General features: G+C 40.6%; 1 protein-coding gene across 2 annotated transcripts; it reads left to right on the top strand.

The window, feature by feature from the left end:
• The first annotated feature begins 10,453 nt into the window (after nt 1–10,453).
• LOC140491851 (protocadherin gamma-A1-like) lies at nt 10,454–14,955 on the top strand. 2 transcript variants are annotated; one of them, XM_072590260.1, is made up of 2 exons: nt 10,454–12,653; nt 13,575–14,955. In XM_072590260.1, the coding sequence occupies exons 1-2, from the start codon at nt 10,598–10,600 to the stop codon at nt 13,736–13,738; spliced, it is 2,220 nt and encodes a 739-aa protein (XP_072446361.1). In that variant the 5' UTR covers nt 10,454–10,597; the 3' UTR covers nt 13,739–14,955. The 2 variants fall into 2 exon arrangements, with proteins under 2 accessions (XP_072446361.1, XP_072446360.1); XM_072590259.1 differs by having other exon boundaries at nt 10,454–13,027; nt 13,575–13,723.
• Nucleotides 14,956–15,379: the final 424 nt, after the last annotated feature.

The following is a 15,379-nucleotide window of genomic DNA, read 5'->3' as shown; positions in this document are numbered from 1 at the left end:
TTGGACGTTGTTAGTATTTTCCGGCTAATGTACAATTATTAGTAAAATAGTTTGGAAATTAATTTTGAGAAGGTGAATGGTTCATGTCCGCACCACAAGAAGCATTATTTTAGAGTTTACAACCACAGTGTCCCTTATCTGTAATGCAGACCAACCACCGTTTTGGAGAAATGTTAATTGTATCTACCAATGTCTTCCTGCCGGCTTATTGATTTTTTCAGCAGGCAACTATTTTGCTCTTCTGTTAAACGAATTGAAAATGGAAGAACTGTTTCATTGCTCACAGAGAGTCTGAAAAAACATAGCGACACTTTATAATAAGACTCGGATATTTAACACAGTACAGACTGTTTTCATCTAATAGTCAATAATAATGAATTCAGACTTTCAGCTCATGATTTTGACTGCTTGGTGGCACACACATTTAGACAGTCAGGAACTGAAGTACACTGCACTTCAAAAGCCTAATTTGAGATAAATCGTGGAACTTTTATTTTCAAATTTCACGGTACACAACCTTAAGCTTGTTAGACGAAAGTCTCGATGCTACCCAATTGTCCTTACACATGTTCTGTGTTGCTTCTGTCGTCGACATCTCAGGAATAAAGCTGTGCACCGAGGAATTTGAAAAAAAAACGTTTCCACGATTTACTTCACCACGGAGGTAGGGCCATTGATGAAGTAGCTGAAGGCCAGTATTGACGATTATACTGATGGCCTCTTGCCGGTTTTTTCCGGGGTGAAAATATTTAACGCATTTCATTTAACTTTGTTCCAGCTTTCAATGAATTTCACTTGAGGATCTCTTTTGCCTAATCGCGACTGTTTTCAATTTCCATTGAGCTTCATAGTTTTATATTCGGAAAATGCAGCATTGCTATCAATCAGGGCAGTTTATTTATCTCACATTTTGAATGACGATGCTACGTCAGATTTAAACATCATTTGTAAAGATTTGCAGAGCGAGTGATGCTTGCAGAATCCTCACTGAGTATCACGCATAGATTTGCTAATGAGCAACTGTTGGTTAGTACTACGACTGATGACAGATTCCATTACCCTGATCCTCAATTATAGGTAGACCAACAGTGTGGGAGTTGGCTGGGTTGTGCTGCTTGTTTGAACAGAGCCCATCGAGACAATTTTTTACATAGATGTTAGCAGTGTAGACGATCTAAGGAAATTCAGGCCAGTGTGCTTATTATTTAAACGAAATATAGATGTCTTCCACGCAGGCTGAGAGTTTTGTCTGGTGCAAAATCGGTCGCGTGTCCAGTGTGCAGTTTTATTACGTAGTGTCACAAAGAGAGAATGCAATGTGTAAAATATTGCCCTGGGCAGTAGTAGTGATTTCAGCAAGATAAATGAGCAAACTTTAATTACTTACTGAATGGCTTTCACGCTGCTCATCATGGAGAATGAAAAATAAACGAAAGGAAAAGAAATATTTTACTTAAATATCGCACCTTCATTTTTCAAAGTTTCTCAATATCGTTAGAGCCAAACACGAGTTTTGCTCATTTGGGAGACACTTATTGCTCGTCCCTAGTTGCCCTTGAGAAGGCGGTGGTGAACTACCTTCTTGAACTGCTGCAGTCTATGCACTGTAGGTAGGCCCACAATATCATCAAGAACAGAATTTCATGATTTTGACCCAGCGACTGCGATTGGCGACGTATTTCCAAATCAGGAAGATGAGAGCCTTGGAGAAAAAGATGCAGGCCGTGGTGTCCCCAAATATCTGATGTCCTGTCCTATATGATGGAGGTTGAAGTGGGCTTGGAAGAAGCTGTATAGGGATCTAAGACGAATTTCTGATGAGTAATTGAAGTTGCAAACAAGAATCACTGTAGTCGATCTGTGTCGACTCAGGCCCCAAAATCACCCATAACGATAATGGGCAGAGTGATGAGTGCATGTGGTGCTGTTGGATTAATTGACCACCACTATCTAGGGTTGCATTTGGCACGATTTATTTCAGTGCGGGGGGCGTGGGGGCGCAATTTGGCTGAAGATCGAAACTTTCTTGCCAAATCGCAAAAGCTTCAAGTTTTAGCTTCACCGTGCTTATAGCTCGTTCGAAGTCTGCTAATGCAACTGGTGGATTTACACAGAGAGCATATTAATTCAGGTTTTCTAATCTGAATTAATGGTAATGTATGGACGTGAGTAATTTAAAAGGCCTACAGATTGTGAAGCAACATATTGTGCTGTTTTAAATATTTACTGCTGTTGTCCCACATTACCAAATTAGTGCTCATACTTTAATTCATCGACCTTTGTTCAGATAGGAAGGCAAACAGCTCAAATGATCCACTGTACCATGCACTCCATCCAATTTTCACTGGTTAATTGAGTCAAGTTCAATAGGATGGTAATCCAAGATGGAGGGCGGAAAAAAATTCTGGCTGTAACAGGCTGCTCCTTTTTTGAGGTATTTTAGTTGTTAGAGGTGATTCCCTCAAATTGCAGGAGCAGGAATTGCTGTTTTATGTGCTGTTGCGTTGCTTTGGAACTTTGCGGAAAAAAATACGTCAAAGCAACGGCACTTTTAAAAGGGAGAAGGACAGACAAAGGCAGGACATGCTGAGGTCAGTGCAGGAGAGAGAGAGAGAAAAGAAGCCAACACTGCCAACTGACACAGCAGTGAACCTGCGCAGTTACTGCCTTTGCTGCTTGAATTCATGTTTCGCTGGACATCGGAGCGCATCTGGGAAAAATAAAAAATAGCGAAATTCACAACTCATCTTGGAGGAACCTGTTTGGGAGAGGTCACAGCACAGAAACAGACAAGTGAATATTTTTCATTGTGGCCTACAGAACATCGGCGGCTGTGAGTTGATTCGTTTTTTTTCTTGATTGTATGTTTATTTGAGATAAGTCTCTGGATTAAACTTAAAATATATGCGACAAGTATTAAGTTAACCTGGAGCAGTATGTTGTCGAGGAATAAGACTGTGCTATTTTCTGGGTCTGTAGACGAGAAGAAGCAAAAATAGCCTTTAGTAGAGTGATATGCTCTTCTTGTCAGATGTGGGAGTTTAGGAAGAGTTTACGTGTGACTGAAGATTATATCTGCAATAAATGACGTTTTTGCGTATCTTGTAAGATCGAATGATTAGTTGGAGAGACAGTTAGAAGGAAAGAGGAATTTACAAGAGCGGGGGATGTGATGAATGGCAGCTTTCGGAAGGGAGAAATGTTGCAGATACAGTCACACAGATTGTTTAAGGAAAGGTAAGAGAGGCAGTCAGGTCGTGCAGGAGTATTCTGTGGCTGTCACCATTTCAAACGAGTATGCTGTTTTGGAAAATGTAGGGGGTGATGGATTCTCAGGGGAATGGAGCACGAACAGTCAAGTTTCTGGTATCGAGACTGGCTCTATTGCAATGAGGAGTCGTTGAGGTTCAAAAAGATCAACTGGATTAGGGGACTCTCTCGTTTGAGGCACAGTTAGACGTTTCTGTGGCCAGCAGTGAAAAAACAGATTGGTCGATTGCCTCCCTAATGTCAGGATCAAGAATGTCTCAGATAGGGTGCAGAATGTTCTCAACGGGGAGGTCATTGTACAATTGGAACCGATGACATGGGAAGGCAAAAGGAAGAGATTCTGACCGGAGAACGTAGAGAGTTAGGCAGGAATTTTTTAAAAAAGGAGATCCGCAAGAGTAGTAACACTGGATTTCTCCTGGTGTTGCGAGCTACTGAGGGTAGGAATAGGAGAATAGAGCAGATGAATGGATTGCTGAGGAGCTGGTGCATGGGAGAAAGACACATTTTTGGATTATTCGAAAAACGTCTGGGGTAGAAGCGACCTGTACGAGAAGAATGGAATGCACCTGAATTGAAAGGGGACAAATATACTGGCAGGAAGATTTGCCATAGCTGCTCAGGAGGATTTAAAATATTAAGGTGAGGAAAGAGATCAATCTGAAACTGGTACAGTTGAGAAAAGAAGCGAGTCAAACAGTCAGGGCTGGCAGGGACAAAACAGAGAACAAGGTAAAATTGATAATTAAATTGCATTTATTTTAATGCAAGAGGCCTAACAGGGAAGGCAGATGCACTCATGGCATGGTTAAGAACTTGAGACTGGGATATCATAGCAATTACAGAAATATGGTTCAGGATTGGAAAGTACTGTCAGCTTAATGTTCCAACATACAAATGCTACAGGACGGACATAAAGCGAGGCAAGTGAGGAAGGGTTGTGACATTTGTGATAAGGGATAGCATTACAGCTGTACTGAGAGAAGATATTCGCGGAAATGCATCTAGGGAACTTATTTGGGTTGAACTGAGAAATAAGAAAGGGATGATCACCTTTTTGGAATTGTATTATAAAACCCCTAATAGTCAGAGGGAAGTTGAAAAACAGATGTGTAAGGATATTGCAATTATCTGTACGAATAATAGTGTGGTTATAGTAGGGGATTTTAACTTTCCAAACATAAATTGCTACTGCCATAGTGTTAAGGGCTTAGATGGAGAAGAATTTATTAAGTATATACAAGAAAAGTGTCGAATTCAATATGTGGATGTACTTCCTGGAGAAGGTGCAAAACTCGAACTACTCTTGGGAAATAAGGCAGGGCAGGTGACTGAGGTGGCAGTGGGCGAGTACTTTGGGGGCAGCGACCATAATTTTATTAGTTTAAAATAGCGATGGAAAAGGATAGACCAGATCTAAAAGTTGAAGTTCTAAATTGGAGAAAGGCTAATTTTGACAATATTTGGCAAGAACTTTCAAAAGATGATTACAAGCAGATGATCGAGGTAAACGGCCGGCTGTGAAATGGGAAGCCTTCAGAAATTAGATAATTAGAGTCCAGTGACAGTATATTCCTATCAGGGTGAAAGGAAAGGCTGGTAGGTGTAAGGAATGGTGGATGACAAAAGAAATTGATGGTTTGGTTAAGAAAAAGAAGGGAGCATATTTCAGGTATAGGCAAGACAGATCAAATGAATACTTAGAAGAGTATAAAGGCAGTTGGAGTATACTGAAGAGGGAAATCAGCAGTGCAAAAAGGGGATATGAGATAGCTTTGGTAGTAGTGTTAAAGAGAAACCAAACAGTTTAACAAATATATTAAGGACAAAAGGGCAACAACTGAGCGAATGGGGCCCCTCAAAGATCAGCAAGGCAGCCTTTGTGTGGAACCACAGGAGATGGGGGTGATAGTGAATGAATATTTTGCATCAGTGTTTACTGTGGAAAAGGACGTGAAAAGTATAGAATGCAAGGAAATAGATGGTGATATCTTGGAACATATCCATATTACAGAGGAGGAGATGCTGAATTTCTTGAAATGCATAAAAGTGGATAAATCCCAGGACCTGATGAAGTGTAACCTAGAGCTCTGTGGGAAGCTAGGGAAGTGATTGCTGGGCCTCTTACTGAGATATTTGTATAATCAATAGTCACAGTTTAGGTGCCAGAAGACTGGAGGTTGGCAAACGTGGTGCAACTGTTTAAGAAAGGTGGTAAGGACAAGTCAGGGAACTATAGACCATTGAGCTGATGTTGGTAGTTGGCAATTTGTTGGGCGCAATCCTGAGGGATAGGCTGTACATGTATTTGGAAAGGCAAGGACCGATTAGGGATAGTCAACATGGCTTTTTGCGTTGGAAATCATATCTCACAAACTTGATTGAGTTTTTTTTGACGAAGTTACAAGGAGGATTGACGGGGGCAGAGTGGGAGATGTGATCTTTATAGATTTCAGTAAGACGTTCAACAAAGTTCTCCATGGGAGAGTGGAGTACAAGGTTAAATCTCATGGAATACAGGGAGAACTAGCCATTTGGATACAGAACTGGCTAAAAGGTAGTTGTTTTCCAGACTGAAGGTCTGTGACTAGTGCAGTGCCACAAGGATTGGTGTTGGGTCCATTAATTTTCATCACATATAAATGATTTGGATGTGACCATCAGAGGTACAGTTAGTAAGTTTGCTGATGACAGAAAAATTGGAGATGTAGTAGACAGCAAAGAAGGCTACCTCAGGTTACAACGGGACCTTGATCCGATGGCCTAATGGGCTGAGAAATGGCAGATGGAGCTTAATTTAGATAAATGTGGGGTGCTGCGTTTTGGGAAATCAAATCTTAGCAGGACTTATACACTCAATGGTAAGGTCCTAGGGAGTGTTGCTGAGCAAAGAGACCTTGGAGTACAGGCTCATTGCGTCTTGAAAGTGGAGTCACAGGCAGATAGGATAATGAAGAAGGCGTTTGGTATGCTTTCCTTTATTGGTCAGAGTATTGAGTACAGTAGTTGGGAGGTCATGTTGCGCCTGAACAGGACATTGGTTAGGTTACTGTTGGATTATTGCGTGCAATTCCGGTCTCCTTCCTATTTGAAGGATGTTGTGAAACTTGAAAGAATTCAGAAAAGATTTGCAAGAATGTTGACAGGGTTGGAGGATTTGAGCCACATGGAGAGGTTGAATAGGCTGGGGCTGTTTTCCCTGGAGTGTTGGAGGCTGAGGGGTGACCTTATAGTGGTTTACAAAATCATGAGGGACATGGATAGGATAAATAGACAAAGTCTTTTCCCTGGGGTGGGGGAATTCTAGAACTAGATGACATAGGTTTAGGGTGAAAGGGGAAAGATATAAAAGAGACCTAAGGGGTGACGTTTTCATGCAGAGGGTGGTACCTGTATGGAATGAGCTGCCAGAAGAAGTTGTGGCAGCTAGCACAAATGCAACATTTAAAAGACATCTGTATGGCTATATGAACAGGAAACGTTTGGCGGGATATGGGTCAGGTACTGGCAGGTGGGCCTAGATTGGGTTGGGATATCTGGTCGGCATGGACGAGTTGGACCAAAAGGTCTGTTTCCATGCTGTACATCTCTGACTCTATGACTAAGTGAAACTGAATCACAATATGCAGTATATTACTGGGAATACTGTCATGATTACAGTAGGCATTTATGTCCTGGACGATCATGGATTAGTTGGAATAAAACAGCAAATGTTAGAGAAACGCAGTAGGTCTGGCAGCCTCGTGTAGAGAAAACACTCAACATTCTTCTGAACATGCCCCATTAATTGTTTTCTCTCCAAAAATGTTACCAGGTCTGCTAAATTTTAGGATTTTTTTTTGTTTCAGTCCTCTAGCATGCACAGTTCTTTGTTTTGCTTTGCTTATTAATTGGAAATACAATTCCAAGGAGAATCAGCCTTTCTGCTGCTAGGGAACGTTATACCTATGTTACATAGAATACGAAAAAATACAATGCTTTGACTTGTGTTTCTAAAGGTCTCTGGATTTGCACATGCACCGTCCTTTGATTTCATGCAGTTGCAATAAATCCTGAAACAATATATCATTCAGGACAATTGCTGCAATTATTGTTTGAGTCTGTTCGTGTCGCTGTCTACCAATAAGAAGCTGAAACGCTGCCCTGCATCTGCAGTGCCTCATTCTCCAGCTAAAGGACCACAGCGAAAAAGCGACAAGTCCAACAGGGCCTGCCTATGTGCCGTGCAGCCATGAACTGCCAATTTCCTCTGTTCTGTGTTTCGTTTACTTCCTCTCTTCCATATTAAAGTAATGACATGCATCCGTACCATTATCCTGCAAGAGACAAGATAAGGTCATCGGTTTGCCGATCTATTTTACAGCAACATCTACCTAAGAACAATGGCAATAATGAGCGGACCTCTTTACGGAGCTTGCCCTTTGATCGGTTCCCGAACAGCAGGAACACAAGCCCTTTGTTGAGAAGATCGCTGAGTATTTGAGACCAAGTATGTGGGAATTATCCACGCGGACATCTCGGCTGTTCTTTGATGAAAGACGTTAGTACATTGAGGTTAATTTGGAAATTTGAGTTGTATTTGTTAATTAACCGCTGAGAGTCGCAATGGGGAGACATTTGTGTGGAGGTCATAGCAGTCAGAAATCTAATGCTCTGGGCACGTGGGTTCGAATCCCACAGCGGGAGGTGAGATTTGAATTTAAAGTTGACGTGAAGTCGAGAGCTGGCCTGATGGTAGGTTGATGTACAAATGCATTCTTTAGAGGGGTGGCAAACTACTGATCACAGCTACTGCATGTGACTCCAGATGTACAGTATATATTGTTAGCAATTTAAATGGATGAGCTATAACTGCTGATCAAGCTGATGAAGTCCTCATCCAGCAAAGCAACAAAAAACATGAATATTAATCTTCAATTCAAGAGGATTAGTGTCTATAGATAATCGAGTACTGGTTCAATTTTGTAAAGATAGCTTCCACGGCAGAGGGAGTATTTTACACAGTACCTGAAGAACTTTATTATTGAAACAGAGGGAGTCCAGCACAGGTTCATCAGACTTGTACCTCTGATAGCCTGACTGTCCTATGAAGAACATTGGGCAAACTGAAGGTGTATTTTCTAGGGTTTAGAAGAAGTGATCTCATTGAAACCTGCAGCATAATTAAAGGGAAGGACAAAACAAATTTAGATTTTGTTTGGATTTTATTGTCACGTGCACACAAAAACAAATGCATCCGAGTATACTGAAATGTTTTCATTGTCGCCACACACAATGGTCCGTCTTAGTACAAGTATTTCGATACAAAAAGTTAAAAATAAGGTAAAAAGAAATATGGAACAAAGTTAAAAGTTAAATATTACAGTCAATACATTTCAGATGCAGAAGGGATGATTCCCTTGGTTGGGGATCCTAGTGCTACCCGGGGCAATTAATATAAGGAATGCCCACGTTGGACGAGGATGAGGAGATTTTTTGATTAAATAGTTGCACACCCTTGGAAATCCCAATACAAAGTGCTGTAGAAGCACAATCTTAAAGGATGGTTTAACTATGCTTAAAACATACTTTGATAGTTTTCTAGCTACCAACGGGGTAGAGATTTGTGAGGATAAATGATGAAAGACATTAAAGTGTTAGATTAGTAATAATCGCGTTAAATAACATGACAGCCTGGCAGGCTGAATGACCTACTCCTGCTTCCATGTTTCTAGGTCCGATCACTGAAAATGTAGCATTGCGCCTGCTGTGAGTTCCATGGACTGCGTTCTCTTTTGGAAAATCTTCTATTGTAATCTGCTACCAGTGGCCTCATCTTTGGTGTCCACGTTGTCCATCATCAAGGCCGATCGTTGCGATGTAACATCCATATGTCGGTCTACTTTCTTCCTTCGAACTCTTAGACAAAACCTAACATTTAAACCATTTAGGATTCGTCACTCATTTTAACAGATTTGTTTTCGTTTCAAAAGCTATTACTTCCCCTTGTGCGTTTTTAAGATGATGGCCCGAGATCCTCACATTCTAACTCATTTTCGCTGTTTCCGTCCAACTCATCTTTTCATTCTCAACCTCACGAATATAAACAGTACCCACGCCGCACTTCAACATCTGCGGCTTCATGAGCATGTTTCATAAATCGCATTTACTTCTGCGATGTTAAAGCATAATTTTCCTTAATCAAGTAAATTATTTTAAAAAGCAGATTGAGGTATAGAACAATCGAATTCGGTGATACTTCAATCTTGCAGTTATTCAGTTTGGTGTCGATCAGATATCGGGTCAATTTTTACAGTGTTTAATGACTGTACAGTGAGATTTGAGATGCTTCAAAAAGTAACTCACGTAAAGGCTGCAAACACCAACGATTTTGGTCGATGTGATGATGTTCAGTTTGTTATGTTTATCAAAGAATATGAAAGGGCACGTAGTTGTCTATCTCATTCCTACCATGTAACCGCATGGGTTAATTAGTTTCTCGTAATATAGACATACAGGCATTTTCTTAGTTTCAACAGAATATTTAAATTTTGGAGCAGCGCACCTAATTATTGGGCATATACTTTCTTAGAAACGGTCAGGGTGCCGCTGTTTGATTCTGGACGAGGGATAATACGTTCACCAGAAGTGTATTCCAGTAACATTCAAAATGAAGTAGCGTAGGTGAAAAGAACCAAATAAACTGATTTGTGACGCCTCCTGAGGGAGAGAAAACAAAACTGTTACCAACGTAGCGATTACTGTCAGTGCTATTTAACAGAAGAAAATTAGCGTCCCGGAAATACTGATAGCTTTTTCAAGTACTAGCGATATCGAAACACTTCTAGAATCATTAACTCGTATTTAAAACCAAGAAATACTTATAAATTTCGTAATCTACGATTTATTAAAATTAAGCCGTGGAATGACAATATAACAACTAAACATGAACAACCGTTGATGACGAGAATGATGTGATTATCAAATGGCTCGGGAATCCGATACAGCACATTGAAAATGCCATTTGTGAAATGCGATTTGTCTGGATATTTTTAATTGTGCACCCATAATTTGACAAGAACTCTGAAGGGTCTAGCTTTAAGAATAGTTGCAGTTATTGGGCGAAACTCTTCGTGTCGCTGTCGACCAATAAGAACTCGAGACGTGGGAAGAGATCGACCGCCTCCTCTGAGACAAACAGAACCTTACGGGCAGTAGGTGTCTGCGTTGCTCCTGTGCGGTCACGGTCAGAAAAGCTCTCCAGGTGATATCCTTAACATTGCTCAGTTCAAAAATAGGATATTGATATAGAGCTAGTTATTTTTTCTGTTAGAATTGACGTATCAGTATGACAATGGCCACTATTCTGATGAGCCGAGTGTCCACCATTTTTTTGCTATGCATTTCTGACCTGGTTTCCGAACAACTTCGCTACTCGATTCCCGAGGAAGTGGAACGTGGAACATATGTTGGCAACGTCGCTGAAGATCTAGGATTAAAGGTTTGGGAATTGGCGAGTCGCAAATTTCTTCTGATTTCTGATTACTCGAAGAAATACATGGAGGTAAATGTAGAAAATGGTTTCTTGTTTGTTAATGAAGAAATCGACAGAGAACAGCTTTGTAGCAAAACCGCTGCCTGTCCACTCTCTTTCCAAATCACGCTCGATAATCCTTTGGAAATGTATCCCCTTGAAGTGGAGATACTAGACGTAAATGATAATTCACCCATCTTTTCGAGGAAGGAATTCTATTTGCAAATCAATGAGTTAAATGCGCCGGGCGCTCGCATCCCTCTCGAGAGCGCGCGTGATCTGGACGTGGGTACAAACACAATCAACACATACCAGATCAATCCGAACGAGCACTTTGATATGAAAGTGCAGACAAGAAGAGGAGGCAGTAAACGTGCCGAACTGGTATTAAAGAGGTATTTGGACCGTGAACAACAGTCAATGTTTACTTTGGTATTGACAGCCATCGATGGTGGGATTCCGCAGAGATCTGGCACAGCGCGGATCATCATTAATGTCATTGACGCAAATGATAACGCCCCCGTATTCGATCATGAAACTTACAGGGCGTCAACGTTAGAAAACACTGTGAATGGCTCTTTGGTGCTTAGAGTTCATGCTACTGATATTGATGAAGGGACAAACGCAGAGGTAACATATTCTTTCACCCATGATGTTTCCCAGAATATTCGTGATTTGTTCAAATTGGAACCTGTGTCTGGAGAAATCAGAGTTCGAGGTGTACTAGATTTTGAAGAAACAAATGTTTATGAGTTTGACGTCCAAGCAATGAATTCCGCTCCACCTGAATTGTCAACTCTTGCAAATGTTGTCATTGATGTAGTTGACACTAACGATAATCGTCCTGTTTTGCAATTAACGATGGTGTCCAGTGCTGTGCGGGAAGATGCTTCTTCGGGAATTAGTATAGCACTGATCAGCGTCACGGATCGCGATTCTGGCGAATATGGGGAAGTTCATTGTCAGATCCCAGAGAATATTCCCTTCAAGATTGAAAAATCTTTGAAGGGCAAGTACAAGTTGATTACCAATGGCTTTCTGGATCATGAGATTACCCAACTGTACAACATCTCCATTTCAGCCTGGGACGGTGGATTTCCTCCTCTTTCAGCAATGACATTCATTGTTGTTTCAGTAATTGATGTTAATGATAATTCACCAAGTTTTACACAGTCGACATATAACGTGTATCTGATGGAGAATAACGCACCCGGTGCTTCTATATTTGCTGTCAGTGCAAATGATGCTGATTTGAACCAGAATGCAGAAATCACTTATTCCATTGTCGACAATCGACAGCAAGAAGAAATACCCTCCTCTGCGTACTTTACGATTAACTCCAAAAATGGGAACATTTACGCGTTGCGCTCCTTCGACTACGAGCGACAGAAACATTTCCAAGTGAAAGCTCAAGCTCAGGATGCTGGGTCGCCTCCATTGAGCAGCACTGCCTTCGTGAACATTATTATTTTGGATCAAAATGACAATGCACCCATTATTGTTTCACCTTTAACATGGAACAACTCAGCAACAGTGGAGGTAATACCCCATTCAACACATCCAGGATATCTGATCACCAAGGTAATTGCCACGGATGAAGACTCTGGCCAGAACGCAAGGCTTTCCTACGAGTTATTGGAAACCACTGATCCTAGTCTCTTTACTGTTGGACATCTCTCTGGAGAAATTAGAGCAACGCGAGCATTTAGTGATCAAGATATCTTTGCCGTGCGCGTAGTCCTCTGCGTGAAGGACAATGGACAGCCGAGCCTTTCCAGCAGCGCCACAATATCCTTTATCGTAATGTCCAATGTTACTGAGAAATCATTTGAACAACGCGATGAACCCAGACACTCGGAATTTTTTTCAGGTATAAACAGTTATCTAATCATAATTTTCGGATCCACTTCCTTTTTGTTTCTCATAATAATATTATTTTTGCTCACCCTGAAGTGCAGACAAGATAGAAATACTGCTGATATTTATAGCTCTGCAGTCTGTTGTAATGGGAGAAATTCGACTGATGGCTTTAATCGGACACCAACAGGAAGGGATCCTTTGAATTATAGCGGGGCAGTTCAGACCGGAAGTTATCATTACAGTGTGTGCTTGTCACCGGAATCATCGAAGAGTGACTTTCTGTTTTTAAAACCTTGTCATTCTACGTTGCCTTTCAACGATCGGAGTGTTCGTAACAGCACCGCAAGAAACTAACCAGACAACAAACTATTCTTTCTGTGGCAGGTAATTCTTGATGAATAATTACGTACTATATTTTCAAGTATAGAGTCAGAGTCACTGCTATACAGACAGGATTTTCATATTGATACTGGAAAGTTTATTGCTCAAATTTCTCACTGCTGTTGCCATCCTGCCAGGGGTTGTATAATAGTTATCCTTGTTGAATAATCTAATTTTTTTCTGCTTTGAAAGTTTTTCTTTACTTGTATTTTTCTTGCGGCAGGTAATTCTTGGTGAATAATTATGTATTATACTTTCAAATATAAAGACACTGCTATACATAGACAGGATTTTCAAATTGATACTGAAAAGATTATTGCACAAGTTTCTCAATCCTGTTGCCATCCTGCCAGGGGTTCCATAAGAGTTATCCTTGTTTAATAATCTAATTTTTTCCTGCATTGAAAGTATTTCTTTACCTGGAAGTTATTACAATTTTTGTTCCTCTCCCCCAACAATCCTTTTAATGTTTCTGATTTTGATAACTACTGCTTAAAAGTTTCAGAAGGCTAATATTCTAACGGTGTCGAAAACCATTTACTTTGAACAGCATGTATTTCTCTTCTCTTTGAAGACCGGAGGGCACCTTCATATCAACGCATTGCAGGAAAGAAGACATTAATTTTGGACTTGAGAGTGCTCTGTGAAACAGTGATTAGAGAACAAGATGTTATTTTTTGCAATCATATGCGTTCAGGTGTCAACTGTGGTTAATTTCACAGGATTCTTACCAGATTATCCCTCCAACGTCTGTCCATTGTGCGCAACACGCTCGATGCTCTGCATGGCTTGTTTATCTTTTGATGTGGGCTCATGTGTTGGCCATTGCTCCCCCACACAGCATATCCGGCGATAGTTCACAGTTAACCACTTTCAAATCTTCGAGGAATGTTTGCTCTAGCCTCAACTTTAGAAGATTTAAATCATAATCCAAAACTTCTAAACATAAAATGCAAGCTGTATGTCGCGTGTCGTTCAAAAGGCGAGATATACTGTTCGTGATGCCCAGCTCTGGATAACAAAGATACTTGGCATACGTTAAAAAGAAAATCCTATTTTGATCTCATGTATATCAAACCGTTCCTATGACACTATTTCAAAGAATAGAGGAGTGTCCTTGTCACTATTCATCCCGAAATCAGTAAAACGCTGATTAACTTTCTCTTGCCTCGTAGCTGTTTTTGCCATGGTAGAATCATAGAACCGGATATTACCGAAGAGGCCATTCAGCCATCGAGTCTATCCCGCCAAAAAATACGCTAAATCTACACTCGCTCCACTTTCCAGCAATAGGCCCTGAACTTTGAATGTTACGATACTTCAAGTGTTCATCGAAGTAGTTTTCAATGTTGTGAGATTACCGGTTAAAGTTTACCTCGCAAGCAATTGATATCAAAATTCGCCACACCACCATGTTATTTTCGTTTGAATGGTTCGGACTGAGTCGAAAAGCTCTTATAGGGACCCTGAATCAGAGAAATGTATTGTGAAATCACAATTTCTTCTCTGCTTTAACTATTGTTTAATGTTATCAATTGGTTAATGCTTTGGACGTTATTAGTATTTTCCGGCTAACGTTCAATTATTAATAAAATAGTTTGGAAATTGATATTGAGAAGGTGAATATTTCATGTCCGCACCACAAGAAACAGTATTTCAGAGTTTACAACCACAGTGTCCCTTATCTGTAATGCAGACCGACCACCGTTTTAGAGATATGTTAATTGTATCTACCAATGTCTTCCTGCCGGCTTACTGATTCTCTCAGCAGGCAACTATTTTGCTCTTCTGTTAAGCGAACTGAAAATGGAAGAACTGTTACATTGCTCACAGAGAGTCTGGACAAACGTAGCGACACTGTATAATAAAACTGGGATATTTAACATAGTACAGATTGTTTTCATCTAATAATCGAAATTAAAGAATTCAGACTTTGGGCTCTCATGATTTTGACTGTTTGGTGGCACATAAATTTAGACAGTCAGGAACTGAAGTGCACTGCACTTCAAAAGCCTAATCTGAGATAAATCGTGGAACTTTTGTTTCCAAATTCCACGATACACAACCTTAAGATTGTTAGACGAATATCTCGATGCTACCCAATTGTCCCTACACGTGTGTTGGGTTGCTTCTGTCGTCGAGGACTCAGGAATAAAGCTGTGCATAGTGGAATTTGAAAAAAACAGTTCCATGATTTATCTCACCACGAAGATAGGGCCGTTGATGAAGTAGCTGAAGGTCGGTATTGGCCGTTATGGTGATGGCCTCCTGCCTTTTTTCCGGGATAAAAATGTTTGACGCATTTCATTTAACTTTGTTCCAGCTTTCACTGAATCCTACTTGAGGATCTCCTTT

This window comes from Chiloscyllium punctatum, chromosome 20 (assembly GCF_047496795.1).
Source record: "Chiloscyllium punctatum isolate Juve2018m chromosome 20, sChiPun1.3, whole genome shotgun sequence".
Classification (NCBI taxonomy): Eukaryota; Metazoa; Chordata; class Chondrichthyes; order Orectolobiformes; family Hemiscylliidae; genus Chiloscyllium; species Chiloscyllium punctatum.
The sequence above is the reverse complement of the archived record's forward strand: the minus strand, read 5'-3'. Positions and strand labels throughout refer to the sequence as shown.